The sequence below is a fragment of the Taudactylus pleione genome, unplaced genomic scaffold (genome assembly GCF_031769625.1).
Source record: "Taudactylus pleione unplaced genomic scaffold, aTauple2 ptg000027l, whole genome shotgun sequence".
Classification (NCBI taxonomy): Eukaryota; Metazoa; Chordata; class Amphibia; order Anura; family Myobatrachidae; genus Taudactylus; species Taudactylus pleione.
Window position 1 is genome coordinate 2848982 of NW_028284429.1, and position 17738 is coordinate 2866719.

Below are 17738 nucleotides of genomic sequence, written 5' to 3' on the forward strand. Positions count from 1 at the left end.
GCGCCGCTCACAATGGAGTCGGGTCTGCATAGACCCGGCTTTTCCGGCGTGTAAGTGGTCGCTTGGAGATGACGTCATCTCCAAGCGCCACTGAAGCCGGACCAATCGGCCGGCCTGCAGCGCACTCCAGGTCATCGTGACCCGGAGTGTGCTGTTCTCACAGCAGGGTTTCACGGGCTACGCCCGTGTTAAACCCTGCTAGTTACCTGGGTTGGATTGCCGGGTCACTCGACCCGGCGATCCAACCCTCTCCCCTTTTACACCAGGGAGCTAGGTGTAAAAGGGGTATTAGTGAACAGCTTACTTCTGTGACGCAGGGAGACCAAAGTAAGTTGTTGCTGAAAAGGCTCCTTCTAGATCTCTGCAAAAATAAAAGAAGCAGACATGCAGCCACAGATGAGAGCTCAGACTTGTTCTGGGGTCACTATACATCGGGTAATCAGCCTTTAAACTGGATTTAGTCTGGATTTTGCCCCACTTTAATCTCAAAAATACCACAAGCATTACAACCCCTGCATGCTACTACTCCTTTCCCCCTCTTGCAACCTCACCTGGTAATTTGACACATTGGGCCGTATTCAATTAGTTTCGCATAGGCTAAAAAGTTCAGCCTACCCGACTTTTCGCCGTGTTTGTGTGATTTGGAGGCAAACTTTTCGTGCGCGCTCCCGATTTACTCCGTATTAAATTACCAAACAGGTGAAAACTGGACCCGGCGAATGTGAACCAGGCGAAAAGTGCAGGATGAATTGGGGGAATCACTCTGTACCCCAGAAAGAGATGGGCTGACTCCGGAAATCATTATGGCAGTTTAGTATTAGCCCTAAGTGATCTAGTGAGGGCACTTAGTGGTGGTAATTGTTTGTTATTAGCATCTTGGTAAAAGTGGTGAAGGATGGCATAAAGCTGTGTTTTTTGGAGAAAATAAGTAGTTCCATCAAATTTGGGGTACATGAAAATGGGCACTAGCATATCTTATGTCTCTAAAGTGAAGTTTTAGAAAAGTGAAATTCCTCCATCATACAAGCACCTGCAATCCCGAAAACACTTGGCCCCTTCTTAGAGCACCCCCAGAAGCTTATTTCGTTAGTTTTTGAAGTTGTCCCCCCACTTTTACCATTTTTGCCCCAAATTTCAAAGACTTTTTTGGGGGTGTTCCGTGAATTTTTTTTCCTCTTTTATGGGGTCAGTTGTCCTTTGGGGGGGAGCGTACCAAGGTATCTGAGTGGTCTCCCAACATCTGCCTCCAAAATATAGAATTTACACTTTTTTTCACCTGCTTTTCTGTGGAGAAAAACTATCGCCTATTTCAGTGCATTGACTTTTCGCATAGGCGAAGATGGACTGGAATTGAATAAGGAGATGCATTTTCAGGCAAAATTTTCACAAAAAAACAGGTGAAAACGGCTTTTCACTCCTAATTGAATACGGCCCATTCTTGCTTAACATTGTCTGTTCTTACTACTGCATTCTATCTTTAAATCTATTACAGTATTACAGTATGGCATTTGTGTTACTAATTCATTTTACCTTGTACTTCTATCTGCAAGACACTGACTGAATTACATGTCTCTCCATACTGCCGCATCATCCCTCCCTGACTCCCTACTTTACCATGCCCCCCTCCCAGTCTCCCTTCTTCCCATTTCCACCTACCCAGTATCTCCCCCTGTACTTTGTATTTACCCATTGAATGTTATACATCATCCTGTTCACTGTAAAAATGTCCATGTAGTGGACATAGGCGCCGAAACAGGGGGGCAAGGGAGCTGTGTGCCCCCCCCAACCTTTCTGAGGCACCAGTGGAGCGGCATAGACGTCAGAGGCTGTGCATTATAGCAGTAGGTTACACTGCACGGAGGAGTGAGAGTTGTAATGTGCGGTCTTTAAGTTAAAGGACCGCACATTACACCTCATCCTTCGGGCAGTGCAAGGGCTGTGCAGCCTATTGCTATAACGCACAGCCCATGTCTCCTCCTTCCTGGTGGTCTCGTTTTCCCCTTCCTCCATGGTGCACAAGCACTGAGGAGATGGCCAGTGCTATTAATGGCAGGCCAGGAGTCTTTAAGTCTGCAGGACTGGCAGGAGGGGATGTATTGCTCGTTTAGGAGAAACTCCTAATTATTTCCTTTGTGGGAACTCACCAGAGGAGGTGAACCTTTCTGACCGCGAGTATAAGCTTGATAAGAGGTCATGGCGCTGGGAGAGCTGGTTCGGTATCTCCTCTGTAGGCTCAGCTATCACCTTTTTAAAGCTTTTAGGCCTCTTTGTTTCCAGTGGGTGTTGGGTGGTAGCTGTCAGTTGTAAGTAAAGCCCTGTCTGAGGCAGAGGGATCTGTGTCCACATGTGGCATGCTTGTAGGCCGCTGGCAAGATCACCTCTCCGGAAGTGCTGATTATTGATGTTACAGGCTGCTAGGACCTTGCTGGAAAACCCTAAGATCCCATATCACTTGGTCATACACTGTAAGCATTATATATATGCCAATTTAATCAGCGCTCAACCTAAATGAACAACATGTGATGTATTTCCTTGTATGTTGGTAATGAGTACCGTACTAGGTTCAATTATAATGAAACAATGGGAATTAAATCAAAATCTTTACTTAATGGTGCTCTTAAAATACACAATGGAGGTTGCGTCAGGTGAAAATGGGCTCAACAAAAAGGAGAAAAACAAGAATAAATGGTCACAATAAATAGTAGCATGAGAGTGCTGTTATTAGCATGAATAAGTTGCATTCAATAAAGTCACTGAGAGCACTCTGGTATTACTGAGACCCTTGAAGTAACAATGTTAGTGCTCAATTATAAAATGTGGTAGCGGCATCCCGCTAGAAATAATGAGCCAATGTTATTTGATGCGCACTGGGCTGGAATGTTCTTTATATCTATAGGTCGGCTGAGTGATGGCTACTTGCTTGATCTTCTGCCCGGGTAGGAGAATAACCACTCAGTCTGTCAGTGCAGGGGCTCCGGACCGGGTAAAGGCAGGCCGATCCCCGAGTGAGTGATAGGTCTAATGAAAGACCTTATCCTGCACTCTGGATACTGAGCCTTGCAGTCCCTACGTCAAAGGAGGGGAATGGCTGGATGTGGCCGTTCCCGATCACGTTCCGCTGCCCCCTCCGTACGGAGACTCACCTGTCTTCCTGATGCTGTGTGTGGTCGGATCCCTCCTCCTCCCGTGCTCCTCCTCTTCTTGACGGCTGTTGGTGTGCGATCGGCGTCCTCGCTTCCTGGTGCTTCCGTATTGACTTTCTTACTGTGTCACGTGTGACTCGCCGGTCACGTGATGGCGCTCAATGTTGAAATAACGGGTCTCAGTAAATGGGTCCTATTGCCAGATAGGTATTCTGGATCTATGGAATTGAAAAGTAGTGTCCTCCAATGCCTTTCGACCTTGGTTGGTCTTCCTCTGGGAGTTGTTGTAATGGAGGATTTGGGGTTTTAAATACAGGTTAGCCCCCCGCCTCCAAGTCTGATTGGTCTCTAAGGCATACTTCTAATTGGTCAATTGCACATTCACTCAATGTCCTTGGGTGCAGTATAAACATTTCTTCCTTGTTAGTTCTGGTTTGCACCTGTCTCCAATGGATAGTGTGTTGGTAACATATATCAGTCTTATGATTGCCATTAGAAATGGATTAACATACATATGCATTGAATATACCCGATGGGATTATCTCACTTGTGCTTCAATTATTCACAGGGATAAAGAGTCAATAGATATAACTAATAAATCATTAATGCATAAGTGAAATGATTAAGGATGGCATATAATCAGTTTACCTTAGATCTTACTAATTAAGTTGAAAAAAATAATAAAATAAAACAAAATTAAATGAAAATGGAATTAAAATAAATTACAACTAAAAATAATAATAATAAATATAAAAATAAAATAAAAATGAAAAAATAGAAATTAAATTAATTGATAACGTAGGTCTTACACCTACAAATTAATGTACTCAAAACTCTGTACTCTGTAGGTGAATCTGTGAGTATTCAAAAAATAGTTGTAAAATCTGTAATGAAGCATGTATAGAAATAAGGTACTTGTGTGTATTAATAAATACGAACTAGCCACAGATAATGGACCTCACTTCATTATCTATGTTTAGTCCATTTGGTGCCAGAGTGTCCATTGTTATTATGGCTCTTAATTCTTCTTTAGTCTTAATCAGGCCCAGTGTTCACTGTGCTGGAAATGATGGTTTCATGGTACACACCTTTCTAATGCAAGAAATTTCCTGAAAACCACAACGGTGCATGTATTCCCAAGTGTATGTATTCCCAAGTGTATGTATTCCCAAGTGTATGCTATTGTATACAGAATCGCAGGCATTAGCAGTGGTGGTGTCAGACAATGGGCATTCCTGGGAGGTGGCTTGAGGTGCAGTCAAAAAAAGGTGTCATGGGAGTGTAAGGGGAGTGTCATGGGAGTGTAAGGGGAGTGTCATGGGCGTGTAAGGGGCGTGTCATGGGTGTGTTAGTGAACGCAGCTGCTTATTCAAATGAAGATCCACAACCACAGAGACCATGTTTACAGGGTTATCAGAAGGAGAGACTGCACCAGCCATAAGCTGTTGTAAGTGTTGGTGGAGCAAGTGTGCCAGGGAGGAGGCGTGTCCAGCATATGAAGTTAAATTAAAGTGAAATAAAAATAAACATTAGGGACAGTATCGAACTGGGGCCCGGAGAGCTAGATATATTCCAACCCACTAAGTAATTCCACTAATAACATCCACATTTTTGTGTGTACTCAATAAAAATACACCTTACTTATATGGGGGTTTCTCTGCAATAGAGAACCTCTAAATAAGATGATCCTCCCTGGGCAGACAGTCTTCAGTCAGTGGGCCTGATTCAGACCCGTTCGCTATCTGTGTACGCTTGCTAGATGCGTAAGCAAATTTTTCAAAGTGACGCTACGGGAAGCGATCGCTCGCCAAAGCATAAGCACGCCCACCATGTCTTAGCGAGTGGCCACTTTGTGTATGCGTACGCCCAATCGCACAGGCAGAGCCGCCCACCAGCAACACATCATCTCTAGGAAGTGTATTAAAACATTGGTACATCGAGCATCATCGGATGTGAACGCAGTGCTTGAGGTAGCTTTACCCTACCGCAAGCACTGCGAGGAAATCAGTGTAAAAAAAAGGCAAGTGACGTGTACTATGATGCTGCCTGTTAATTATGCACGCCTCTAAAACAGCGTTGAAACACCCAGGCACGCCTGCGTTCGCATCTCCAACCCCCCGTTATTAGTGTCCTGCCCCTGTCACCACCCACAAACGGCCCCTCCTGTCACTCATTACCCTGGGCTGCCTTTGCTGGGTGAGCAAGAGGGTTGCGAACGTAGTGTGTAGTTCGCACACGCGCAGAACGAACCATGCGCATACGCAGAACTTCGGGCCGCTTGTGAGCGCACAGCACGAGTGAGCGGCTCTGAATCAGGCCCTGTTTCCACTATTCATGGTGCGTCCGATGCCTGTTTGTGCAGGAATATAACCAGTGTCGTCATCACATAAGTTCAACCAAACTTGTGCCCTATGTCACCTACTGCCCCCTTTATGTCCTACAGCCTATTGTCCCCTGTGTCTCTCCAGCCTCCTGCCCCATCACTCCATCCGACTGCCCCATGTCACTCCAGCCCCATCGCACCATTCCCCTTTCATACAAGTCCCCTCAGCCACTGACTGTATTAAATATAAGTGCCCCCCTCCTCCTCCCTCTCGTAGGCACCTAAAGATTATATATGTTAAATATAAAGTGCACTGTGCTAAACAAACAGGCACAGCCATTACGCACCTCCTTTCTTTTCTTTTTTAGGGGGGGCGCATCCCGGCTCTGTATGTGACGTCATATGCACAACGTGGCAGAAGTCAGAAACACGTGCGCCCCTGGAGCTGGCACCCGGCAGGCTGTCAGCTTAGACAGCTGTCAGATTTAGACTTCAAAAAGGGGGGGGTGGCAAAGAAGGAGAAAGACTCCTAAATGGGGCACACTTCTTGGTATTGTAGTATGTAATTATTAAAACTTAAACTTTATTAGTATTCATTAAAATTATAAATGGCTTTAATATACACCTATCATAACATACAGTATATCAATTTGGAGTAGTGTAATACTATGGTAAAGACAAACAATTCTCCATTGCTGGATATCTGCTGAAACATTCCTTATAATAACAACTATACATAATTACTCGAATCCTTAGGGAAGTTGGTGCAATATATACACACTGACAGGCTAATGTAGTATGCAGTTCAATTCAGGTTGAAAAATAGCCTTCAGCCATTTCCAAAATATAATCAATTAGTACACACACATAATCTGCAATCTATGTAGATGTCCTTGGGTCTCTAGGGATCTGACGTAATTATTAAAAAAATTAAAGCTGAGTTGTACACAAAGCAATATTGGTAAATCAAATAGTTTTTAGATTATTTCCCACACATATAGTTAGGTACACTGGGCCTGATTCAGACCTGCTCGCGAGCGGGTCGATGGTGGCCCAGTGCACATGCTCACGACGGAGCCAGCTCCGTCATGCGCATGCGCGAGACCCAGATAGCGACGGGCAAACCGTCGCTCCGGGTCTCGTACCAAAGGGGGCGTGCTGTCGATGTTGAGTGACAGCACGCCCCATTTGGCGCGCCCCCGAAAAGGGGGCGTGGTCAAGAAAAGGGGGCGTGTCTATAAGACACGTCCCCTTTTTGTCATACATGGGGGCGTGCCCGGCGCTTACAGACATGCCGGGCAGCCCCCAAGCGCTGCAGAAAGGAAGAATAGATGCCGGGCGCATGCGCCCGGCATCTATTCTCCGGCGGTGACCGGGTCTCCGCATGTTTCTCCACCCGCGGGACACTGCGTCCCACGGGTGAGAACGGCTCCCGCAGGCTGTGAGGGCAGGGCGCTTTTTGCCCTCCTCCTGGAGGGCAGGGTGCTTTTTGCCCTCCAGAAGGAGGGCAGGGCACCGCGCCCCGCTAAAACAGCCTAGCGGGAAGGCTAGTGGGAGCGATTTCGGCTCTGTGAGAGCCGAAATCTCTCTGTGGCTTGTGGCAACGAGACCCTACCACAAGGGTCTCGTCGCAAGCCCGATGGGCGCGATGGTCTTGACCATCGTGACCATCTTCCTGGCCGCTTGCTATAGCTGTGGGTGGTCACCCACAGCTATGCAAGTGGCCAGGAGGCCGCTCTAAAAAACAAGAAGGCCGGCCCTGATTCAGAGTGAGCGCTCTGTCAGAGCGTCCGGCTCTGAATCAGGGCCACTGTTTCATCAGTCAAAATCTCAATGAGCAAGTTCTGGAATCCAGTAAGCTTGTCTGAAGAGGGGAGTATTCAGGGAACGCTTGAAGGTTTGGAGACTAGAGGAAAGTCTTATTGTGCATGGGAGGGCATTCCACAGAGTGGGTGCAGCCCTTAAAAAAGTTCTGTAACCATGAATGGGAACAAGTAATGCGTGGGGATGAGAGACACAGATCTTGTGCTGAGCGGAAAGGTCGGGTTGGGAGATATTTTAAGATAAGTGAAGAGATGTATGTTGGTGTGGTTTGGTTAATATCCTCATGTGTAAGTAAAAGTATTTTATATTGAATAAGGTAGAAGACTGATAACCAATGGAGGCACTGACAGAGCGGAGCAGCAGATGATGAACGTTTAGTGAGGAAGATCAGCCTCGCAGCTGCATTCATAATGGATTGTAGTGGCGAGAGCCTGATTTTGGGAAGACCAGTAAGGAGACTATTGCAATAGTCAATGCGGGAAATAATGAGTGCATGGATTAGAGTTTTTGCAGTGTCTTTTGTGAGATATGGTTGAATTTTGCATATGTTATATATGTTATATATTGAATTTTGCATATGTTATATGTTATATATTGAATTTTGCATATGTTATATATGTTATATATGAATTTTGCATATGGTATAGCTGGATTTGGATCCACGGGCACCACACAGTTAAAGCTTTAGCTCCCAGGATGTACTGGGTCCATGCTCCTCTATAGCCTGCCCCCGAGCCACAGGCACCTCAGTTTGAGGTTGGGTCACCGTTTGCACGGGGGGGCTGCTTAGCAGCACCTATGCTTATATTTTTAGTTTTATTTTTACTTTACACTCATCAGAGTGGCAGCGTCGGACTTTCCAGTGGGCGTCCACGCTGCCGCTCCTACACGCCGCCGGCGCCGTGACGTCAGTACAGATCTGGGGATCACGGCGGGAAAGGTCGGGTTGGGAGATATTTTAAGATAAGTGCCGGCATTGGTGAGAGCAGTGTGGTCCATTCTTGATCTAGAGGATGACGCATCGGCACCTAAGTCCTAGTATCCAAATTTTAAGCAGGCAAAAGTGACCATCTTACTGATCATATGGCGGAGCCCTGGCATTCACCTAGTAAGAGGTTCCAGCTGCAGAAACGTTTAGCATTTACTGTAGTTATCCATTTCCTGCAAGTCATTGCAAACAGTGCGAAAACCTGCATGCAGTGGATTCTCATGTTACTCGTTTAATCAAGAGTGCTACTTTGCCTATACCTTCCATTTCATCCCTAAAGGATCCCACATACAGGAAGGTGGAGACTTGTTTAAAATCAAATTATTCTCTCTCAGGGGCGGTGGCCCGTCGATCAATGGCCATCTCTTGGGTGGCTAAAGCGATTGAGAGCTGGGCGAATGTCCTGAGGAAGCTCTGGAGGTTCAGAGAGCTTTAGTGGGATAGATGAGGGATGCCGCTTCCTATATTGGAGAAGCGTCTTTGGATGCCAGTCTTCTGACTTCCATAGTTTCGGCGGCAGCAATCTCTGCTCGCCGGTCTTTGTGGCTCTGTTCTTGAAGAGCGGATGCGGATTCCAAGAAGGGCCTGGAGGTCTTACCCTTTAATGGGGAGATTTTGTTCGGCCCTGACCTGGTCAAAATTGTTGATACCCTGGCAAAGTCTAAGGGCCTGATTCAGACCCGCTCGCAAGCACATTGCGTTCGTAAGCGGGTTGATGGTGCCCCAGTGCGCATGCGTGGTGTGAGCGAGCCCCGTAGCGAGTGAGACCTTCACTCGCTCCTGGGCTCGCAGCAAAATGGGGCTGCTGTCGATGTTGATCGACAGTTCGCCCCGTTTTGTAGGCGGTAGGGGGGGTGGCTGAACAAACGGAGGTGTTCCCAAAGGAACGCCTGCCGTTTGTGGGTGTCCCTACTGACATCACACGTGATGTCAGTAGTGGATTTCCTGCTCTATTAGAGCTGGAAGTCCACTCGGCATTGCGAGTGCTGAGACCCTACCTTAGGGTCTCCTTGTAATGCCGATGGTCGCGATAATCGCGACCATCTCCTGCCCGCTCGCACTAGTTGTGGGTGGGCACCCACAGCTTAGCGAGCGGACAGGAAAAAAAAAAACTCCCCACCCTGATTCAGAGCATGCGCTCGCAAACAGCGAGCGGCTCTGAATCAGGCCCTAAAGCTGGCCACACACTAGACCAACTTACATCCAACCATCCAACTAGTTGATTGGTTGGAATGAAAACCTGGTAAGGTATGAAAGCAAATGACAATCAGCAATTTGCTCCCAAATGCCGGAAAATGGACAAAAACTGTTGTTTGAACAAATTGTTTAGAACAAACATTTAACAAACTTGTCTGAACGGCCATTTTCATCTGTTTTCTGGCATTTAGGAGCAAATTGCTGATCATCATTTACTCCCATACGTTACCAGATTTTCATTCCAACCAATCAACTAGTTGGTTGGTTGGATGAAAGTTGGTCTAGTGTGTGGCCAGCTTTAGTCTGCGTTTCTGCCATCAGCAGCTGCGCCTTTTTAGGCAGTCGTCAACCAAGGCCGCCCCTAAACCAAAGAAGCAGGCCTAGAGCACTAGACTCCCTGCTACGAAGCCAGAGGATAAGCCCTCAGCCTGATGGGAAGGGCCTCTCTCTGGGGGAATCCTAGAGCAGGACGCCTGCTTCTTCAATTCGCCCAGTACTGGTGCATACCACCATGGATGCTTGGGTACGAGAAGTGGTCTCTCAGGGGTACGCCCTTTCCTTTCATCACAGACCCCCCCCAACAGTTCTTCTGCACTAGTATTTCTCAGGACAACACCAAGGCCTTGCAAATTCTGGGAGCCATAGAGTCCTTGCTGAAAGCAGGGGTCATTGTTTCCATTCCGCTTTCTCAACGCGGGACGGGTTACTACTCGTCTCTGTTTCTGGTTCCGAAACGCAATGGGTCTCATCGGCCTATCCTCAACCTGAAGTCGCTGAACAAGTTCCTCAGAGTGCCCAAATTCAGGATGGAAACTGTGGGTTCCATCATTCTGGCTATGGAACCGGGGGATTATATGGTCTCCCTGGACATCCAGGATGCCTACATCCATGTTCCTATAGCACTTTCACACCAGCGGTATCTGAGATTTGCTATACGCCAGCTTCACTTCCAATTTCAGGCTCTGCCCTTTGGCCTTTCCACGGCTCCAAGGGTGTTCACCAAAATTATGGCTGCCCATCTGCGCAGCTAGGGTATATGGCCTCTGCTGTATCTGGATGACTCCTATTGCTGGCAGGCTCTCCAGAGGTACTTATACAACATCTGTACCTGACGATCACTTGTCTGCAAGCGCACTGGTGGCTGATAAACTGGAAAAAGTCCTCCCTGATTCCGTCACAAAGGATGGTTCATTTGGGAGCCCTTCTGGACTCTCTTCAGCAACGGATCTTTCTGACTTCAGAAAAGATTTCCTCCCTACAACTACGAGTGAGCAGTTGTCTGAAGTGTTCCCAGGTATCGTTTCACTCGGCAATGAGGGTTCTGGGGTCCATGGTGTCGACATTCGACATGGTGGAGTATTCCCAGTTTCATTCCAGGCCCCTGCAGGGGCTGATTCTATCCAAATGGAACTGGTTACCACACCGGATCAGGACTCAGGTGCTGGTGTTGTCTCGGGAGATGCGCCTGTCGCTTGCTTGGTGGCTTCAGACGTCACATCTCAACAAGGGTCGCCCCTTTTGGATCCTGGACTGGGTTCTGTTCACGACAGATGTCAGTCTCCGGGGTTGGGGTGCAGTGACGGGTCCACTTTCGCATCAGGGCCATTTTACGGCGAAAGAAGCGGTTCTTCCCATCAACATTCTGGAACTTCGGGCCTTGTACAGGGCCTTCCAGTTGTCCGGTCACGCTCTTCAAGGAAGAGCCGTGCAAGTTCAATCCAACAAAGCCACCATGGTGGCATACATCAACCATCAAAGGGGGACTCGCAGTCGAGCAGCGATGTCAGAGGTGTCACGCATCCTGTCTTAGGTGGAGTGCCACCTTCCGGCCATCTCGGCAGTCTTCATTCCTGGAGTACTTGGGAGGCGGACTTCCTCAGCCATCACGATGTGCATCCCGGGGAATGATCGCTTCACCCAGAGGTATTTCAACTACTAGTGGACAGGTGGGGAGTGCCGGAGGTGGACCTCATGGCCTCCCGTCACAATCACAAGCTGCCCATGTACAGGTCCAGGACAAGAGACGCCGGCGCAGACCTGGTCAATGCGCTGTCAGTTAAATGAATGTTTCAACTGGCGTATCTATTCCCTCTGATATCCCTGCTGCCTCGGGTCCTCCGGAAATTCAAACAGGACGGTCGTACGCTTCTGCTGGTGGCTCCGGCTTGGCCCAGACGTCCTTGGTACTCTGATTTTCGGAGCCTCTCCATCGATGCTCCGTTCCTTCTGCCTCAGCGTCGAGACCTGTTGTCTCAGGGGCCCTGCCTTTACCCGGATCTGGGTCGTCTGTCTTTGAAGGCGTGTCTCTTAAGACATCCATCTTAAGGTCCCGGGGTTTTTCCAGCTCTGTCATCAGCACGATGCGTCAGGCGCGCAAGCCTGCTTCCGCCAGGATTTACCACAGAGTGTGGCATACTTATTTTCAGTGGTGTGAGTCCAGAAACTACAATCCGCAGGCATTTTGTGTATCTAGGGTTTTGGCATTCCTTCAGTCTGATTTGGAACTAGGCTTACACCTAGCTTCTTTGAAAGTTCATGTGTCTGCACTATCTGTGTGGTTCCAGCATAGGATCGCTACTCTGCCAGATGTCCGCACCTTTTTCAGGGTGTTCTCAGGATTCAGCCTCCCTTTGTTCCCCCTCTGGCTCCTTGGGATCTGGCGGTGGTGCTTCGGGCCCTACAGGGTCCTCCATTTGTACCTCTTGAGTCAGTGGAACTCAAGTGGTTGACGGTTAAAACTGTTTTTCTCCTGGCTATTGCTTCGGCCAGGAGGGTGTCAGAATTGGGGGCGCTTTCCTGTCGTTCTCCTTTTCTGATCTTTCACCAGGACAGGGCAGTGCTTCGCACTCGCCCGGGTTTTCTTCCTAAGGTGGTTTCTAAGTTCCACATTAATCAGGAAATTGTTGTGCCGGCATTTCAGTCAACTGATCTCTCGGCCGGTGAGGCTTCCTTAGATGTGGTCCGTGCTCTCAAAGTTTATGTGGACTAGACTAGTTCCATTCGGAAGTCAGATTCCTTGTTCATCCTCTTTGGTTTTCACAAGAGGGGTTGGCCTGCAAACAAACAAACTTTAGCCCGTTGGCTTCGTTTGGTTGTTTGTGAGGCTTATGCACAGGAGGGTTTGCCTGCTCCGGCCTCTGTTAAGGCTCATTCTTCTCAGTCTGTAGGTCCCTCGTGGGCTGCTGGCCGTGGTGCCTCGGCTGTTCAGCTTTGTAAGATGGCCACGTGGTCTTCCATCCAGACCTTTCTGAGGTTCTATGCGTTTGACACCTTCGCCTTTCAGGATGCATCCTTCGGGCGCCGGATTCTCCTTTCAGCACAGGAGCATCCCCGCCCTTAGTTGAACTGCTTTGGGACATCCCCAAGGTCAACCCTGTGGACCCCCTATGGACCCTGAAGTAGAAAACAAGAGATATGGTAAGAACTTACCTTTGTTATCTCTGTTTCTACGAAGTCCATAGGATCCACAGGGCGCCTGCCCTGACACACCTGGCTTCATATGGGCTATGTGGCTGGTCAGCGTTTTTCCGTCTCCCTTTCTGTGAGTATGGTTCTTGTGTGTTCCAGTCTTCCTTCTCACTGTTTTTTCCTCCTCTGGCCTTGGCTACTTACCAACTGAGGTGCCTGTGGCTCGGAGGCGGGGTATAGGGGAGGTTGGACCCAAGTGCATCCTGGGAGCTAAAGCTTTAACTGTGTGTTGCCCGTGGATTCAGATCCAGCTATACCCCAAGGTCAACCCTTTGGACCCTATGGACTTCATAGAAACAGAGATAACAAAGGTGAGTTCTTACCATATCTCTTGTTTTTGAGACAGATTGAATGTGATAAACTACCAGCCACTCAGCTCCTGACATGTTAAGCCAGGTACACACTAGATCAGTGGTTCCCAAACTGTACGCCGTAACACCCTGGGGTGCCTCGGGACACTTACAGGGGTGCCTCAGGTTGGTGGTCCAGCACCAAATCAAATTATTTTTGGTCAATGTAATGTAAATATATAGACAAACAGAAGCACCACCACCACACAACTGACCCTAAGGATGACAGGTCAGCACAATTTACTTCACTTTACTACATTACTACATTTTTTTCTGAGTTTCAGAATAACAAACTTTTGGCTAAGGGTGCCGTGAAAACAATGCTGATACTCTAGGGCGCCGTGATTCAATGAAGTTTGGGAACCTCTGCACTAGACGATGTCTAGTGTGTATGATATCGGCAGCGGCCGTGTGTATGGCAGCGGCTGGGGGCCTTGCTGCATTTGGCTGAAGAGAATAGCTGAAGGGGTGTAATTGCCTCCCTATTGTGCTAACTGGGTATAATCACACAGTGACATGTTATATTACAGTGTGTTCCAGTGCCTGCCATCTATGTTACAGCTAACGCAGTGCCACCTGTGACCCAGACATCAGCATCGAGTCATTTCATCCACAGTTTATACAATGTAATGACACTGGTAGCCATTATGTGAGCTTTTCCCTAACTGTAATTTATCTCATTTATTCCAGGTGACGTCTTCCTGTGACGGTAAGAGATTCATTCATTCTTCCTGAGATATCTCTTGAGCTCTTGAGCCATCTAGTGGCCAAAATAATTGTGTTACATTAATGTGAGTTCAGCTAGTATACTGTACCTATGTCCTCTTACCTTTCCATGTCTTTTATTGCAACTATTTATTATATTGTTGATGACTATGTATTATTGTCAAGTTTAGATACATGCAGTAGTTTTGTTTTGTATTTGATAATTTTTTTTCTGTACAGTTCTCATATACTATAGCACTATATAGTCCCCATACTATAGTACTATATAGTCCCCATACTATAGTACTATAGTCCCCATACTATAGCACTATATAGTCCCCATACTATAGTACTATATAGTCCCCATACTAGAGTACTATAGTCCCCATACTATAGTACTATATAGTCCCCATACTAGAGTACTATAGTCCCCATACTAGAGTACTATAGTCCCCATACTATAGCACTATATAGTCCCCATACTATAGTACTATATAGTCCCCATACTAGAGTACTATAGTCCCCATACTATAGCACTATATAGTCCCCATACTATAGTACTATATATTCCCCATACTAGAGTACTATAGTTCCCATACTAGAGTACTATAGTCCCCATACTATAGCACTATATAGTCCCCATACTATAGTACTCTATAGTCCCCATACTAGAGTACTATAGTCCCCATACTATAGCACTATATAGTCCACCTACTATAGCACTATATAGTCCCCAAACTATAGCACTATATAGTCCCCATACTATAGTACTATATAGTCCCCATAGTATAGAATGTGGAGATAATAAAATTCATCACGTTCCGAAAAAGTATTTTTTTCAGAACTTGACACTGTACGCCATTCTGAGATGGTGCACAGCACCCGATACAGCAGAGGGATCTGAAAAGATCCCTCCCTGCTTTGTCCTCTTACCTTATTGATGCTGCCTCCCGGCTCTCTGAACTCTCCTCCAGTCAGCCAGTAGCAAGCGAGGGGGCACGGCAGTGGGGCAGGGGACTGACGCTGCGGGGCTGCACTGTTTCAGCGGGAGTCACAGACTCCTGCAGCAGCTGCATCTCAGCGGGTGAAGAGGTTGGCCGCAGATGAGCGGGGAGGGGAGTGACGAGAGGAGCAGGTGAACGCACAGGGGGTATGGTGGGCTGGACTCCTCCTGCTGCTTTACTGTCTCTTCGCAGCCTGTCTTCAAGCTGCACACAGGTATTTGCTCATTCTTGCTCTATTCCCAAATCAGAATAAGGTCTTAATCCTTTATCACCCACACACGTTTTGACCTCATTACAATGTGATTACAGACAAATAGATGTTACGATTGTATGTCAACATGTATGGTCACCTTAACTCTTTCTGTTCTGTATATTTCATCCATATTGGCATGAAAATACAGTCAGGTGCATAAATATTGGGACATTGACAGAATTTTCATATTTTGGCCTCTATTCACCACCACAATGGCTTTGAAATGAAACAAACAAGATGTGATTTACCTGCAGACTTTCAGATTTAATTTGAGGGTAATTACATCCAAATCAGTTGAACGGTGTAGGAATTACAACGGTTTCTATATGTGCCTCCCATTTTTTAAGGGGCCAAAAGTAATGGGACAAAAAAAACAATCCTAAATCTAACTTTCACTTTTTAATACTTTGTTGCAAATCCTTTGCAGGCAATTACAGCCTGAAGTCTGGAACGCATAGACATCACCAGACGCTGGGTTTCATCCCTGGTGATTCTCTGCAAATGTCTTCAGTTCCTGCTTGGTCTTGGGGCATTTTCCTTTCAGTTTTGACTTCATCAAGTGAAATGCATGCTCAATCGGATTCAGGTCAGGGGATTGACTTGGCCATTGCATAATATTCCACTTTTTAGCCTTAAAAAACTCTTTGGTTGCCTTTGCAGTATGCTACGGGTCATTGTCCATCTGCACTGTGAAGCGCCGTCCAATGAGTTCTGAAGCATTTCACTGAATATGAGCATATAATATTGCCCGAAACACTTCAGAATTCATTCTGCTGCTTTTGTCAGCAGTCACATCATCAATAAATACAAGGGAACCAGTTCCAATGGCAGCCATACATGCCCACGCCATGACACTACTACCACCATGCTTCACTGAAGAGGTGGTATGTTTTGGATCATGAGCAGTTCCTTTCCTTCTCCATACTCTTCTCTTCCCATCACTCTGGTACAAGTTGATCTTTGTTCCAGAACTGTAATGGCTTTTTTAGATGTTGTTTGGCAAACTCTAATCTGGTGTTCCTGTTTTTGAGGCTCACCAATGGTTTACATCTTGTGGTGAACCCTCTATATTCACTCTTGTGAAGTCTTTTCTTGATTGTTGACTTTGACACATATACACCTACCTCCTGGAGAGTGTTCTTGATTTGGCCAACTGTTGTGAAGGGGTTTTTCTTCACCAGGGAAATAATTCTGTCATCCACCATTGTTGTTTTCCGTCGTCTTCTGGGTCTTTTGGTGTTGCTGAGCTCTCCGGTGCGTTCTTTCTTTTTAAGAATGTTCCAAACAGTTGATTTGGCCACACTTAATGTTTTTGCTATCTCTCTGATGGGTTTGTTTTGATTTTTCAGCCTAATGATGGCTTGCTTCATTGATAGTGAAAGCTCTTTGGATCTCATATTGAGAGTCGACAGCAACTGATTCCAAATGCAAATGTCACACCTAGAATCAACTCCAGACCTTTTACCTGCTTAATTGATAATGAAATAATGAGGGAATAGCCCACAACTGTCCATGAAATAGCTTTTGATTTGATAGTCCCATTACGTTTGGCCCCTTAAAAAGTGGGAGGCACATATAGAAACCGTTGTAATTCCTACACCGTTCACCTGATTTGGATGTAATTACCCTCAAATTAAATCTGAAAGTCTGCAGGTAAAGCACATCTTGTTTGTTTCATTTCAAAGCCATTGTGGTGGTGAATAGTGGCCAAAATCTGAAAATTCTGTCAATATCCCAATATTTATGCACCTGACTGTACGTATATCCTCTACAGATGTTTATAAGTGTAATATATAATAGATTACTGTATGACAGCAGTGACTTGGTTCCTGTCTGATTTCTCTATTACAGAGGTTACTGAATGCCGGACAGTCATTGTCCAGACCTCCACCTCCCAGATAAATGTCACAGGACTGGCAGACGGATTTACCGTGCAGAATGTAACCAGTATAGATGGGACTCTGGTGCTGGCATCTGATAATAGCACTAAAAATACATCACTGATGAGCTTTGTGTCCGGTACACAATATATTATCTACTATGGAAATGCCTCAGTCAACTGCTGCCGGAACTTCACTACCAGTAAGTGTGGGGGCACTGGGGTCATACACTGGCAGGTTCTGTTACTGCTCTTCTGTATGTAACAAAACAGAAAAGAAATATGCCCGCGCTCGGTTTTACCCATATCATACATGGTACCAGCAGCATGGCAATATTAATGCCATATATGTATACAAAACAGGAAAACTTTTGCTATCGGCGCTAACAATAATATACTGCAAATTTATGTGTGTGCAGCAAATAAAATAAAGGGGACTTTGTCATGATTTGATCAAAGCATTTAAGCCTGCAGCCCAGCATCAAGGGACCCCATTTTTTTGCAGGTCCCTAACACTAGCATATATGCCTAGCACATCATTACATTGCAGTTAAATGTACTCACCTCCTAGATACAGAGGGACACATCTATACAGGGCTGGCTG

General features: G+C 46.5%; 1 protein-coding gene across 1 annotated transcript in view; it reads left to right on the forward strand.

Annotated features, from left to right (window-relative positions):
- The window catches only part of LOC148539147 (fibronectin-like), a 182425-nt gene that overhangs the window by 44451 nt on the left and 120236 nt on the right, over window positions 1-17738 (forward strand). The window contains 2 exon segments of the mRNA XM_088451819.1: window positions 13984-14002; window positions 17107-17337. Coding sequence (XP_088307945.1) covers window positions 13984-14002; window positions 17107-17337 — 250 coding nt within the window.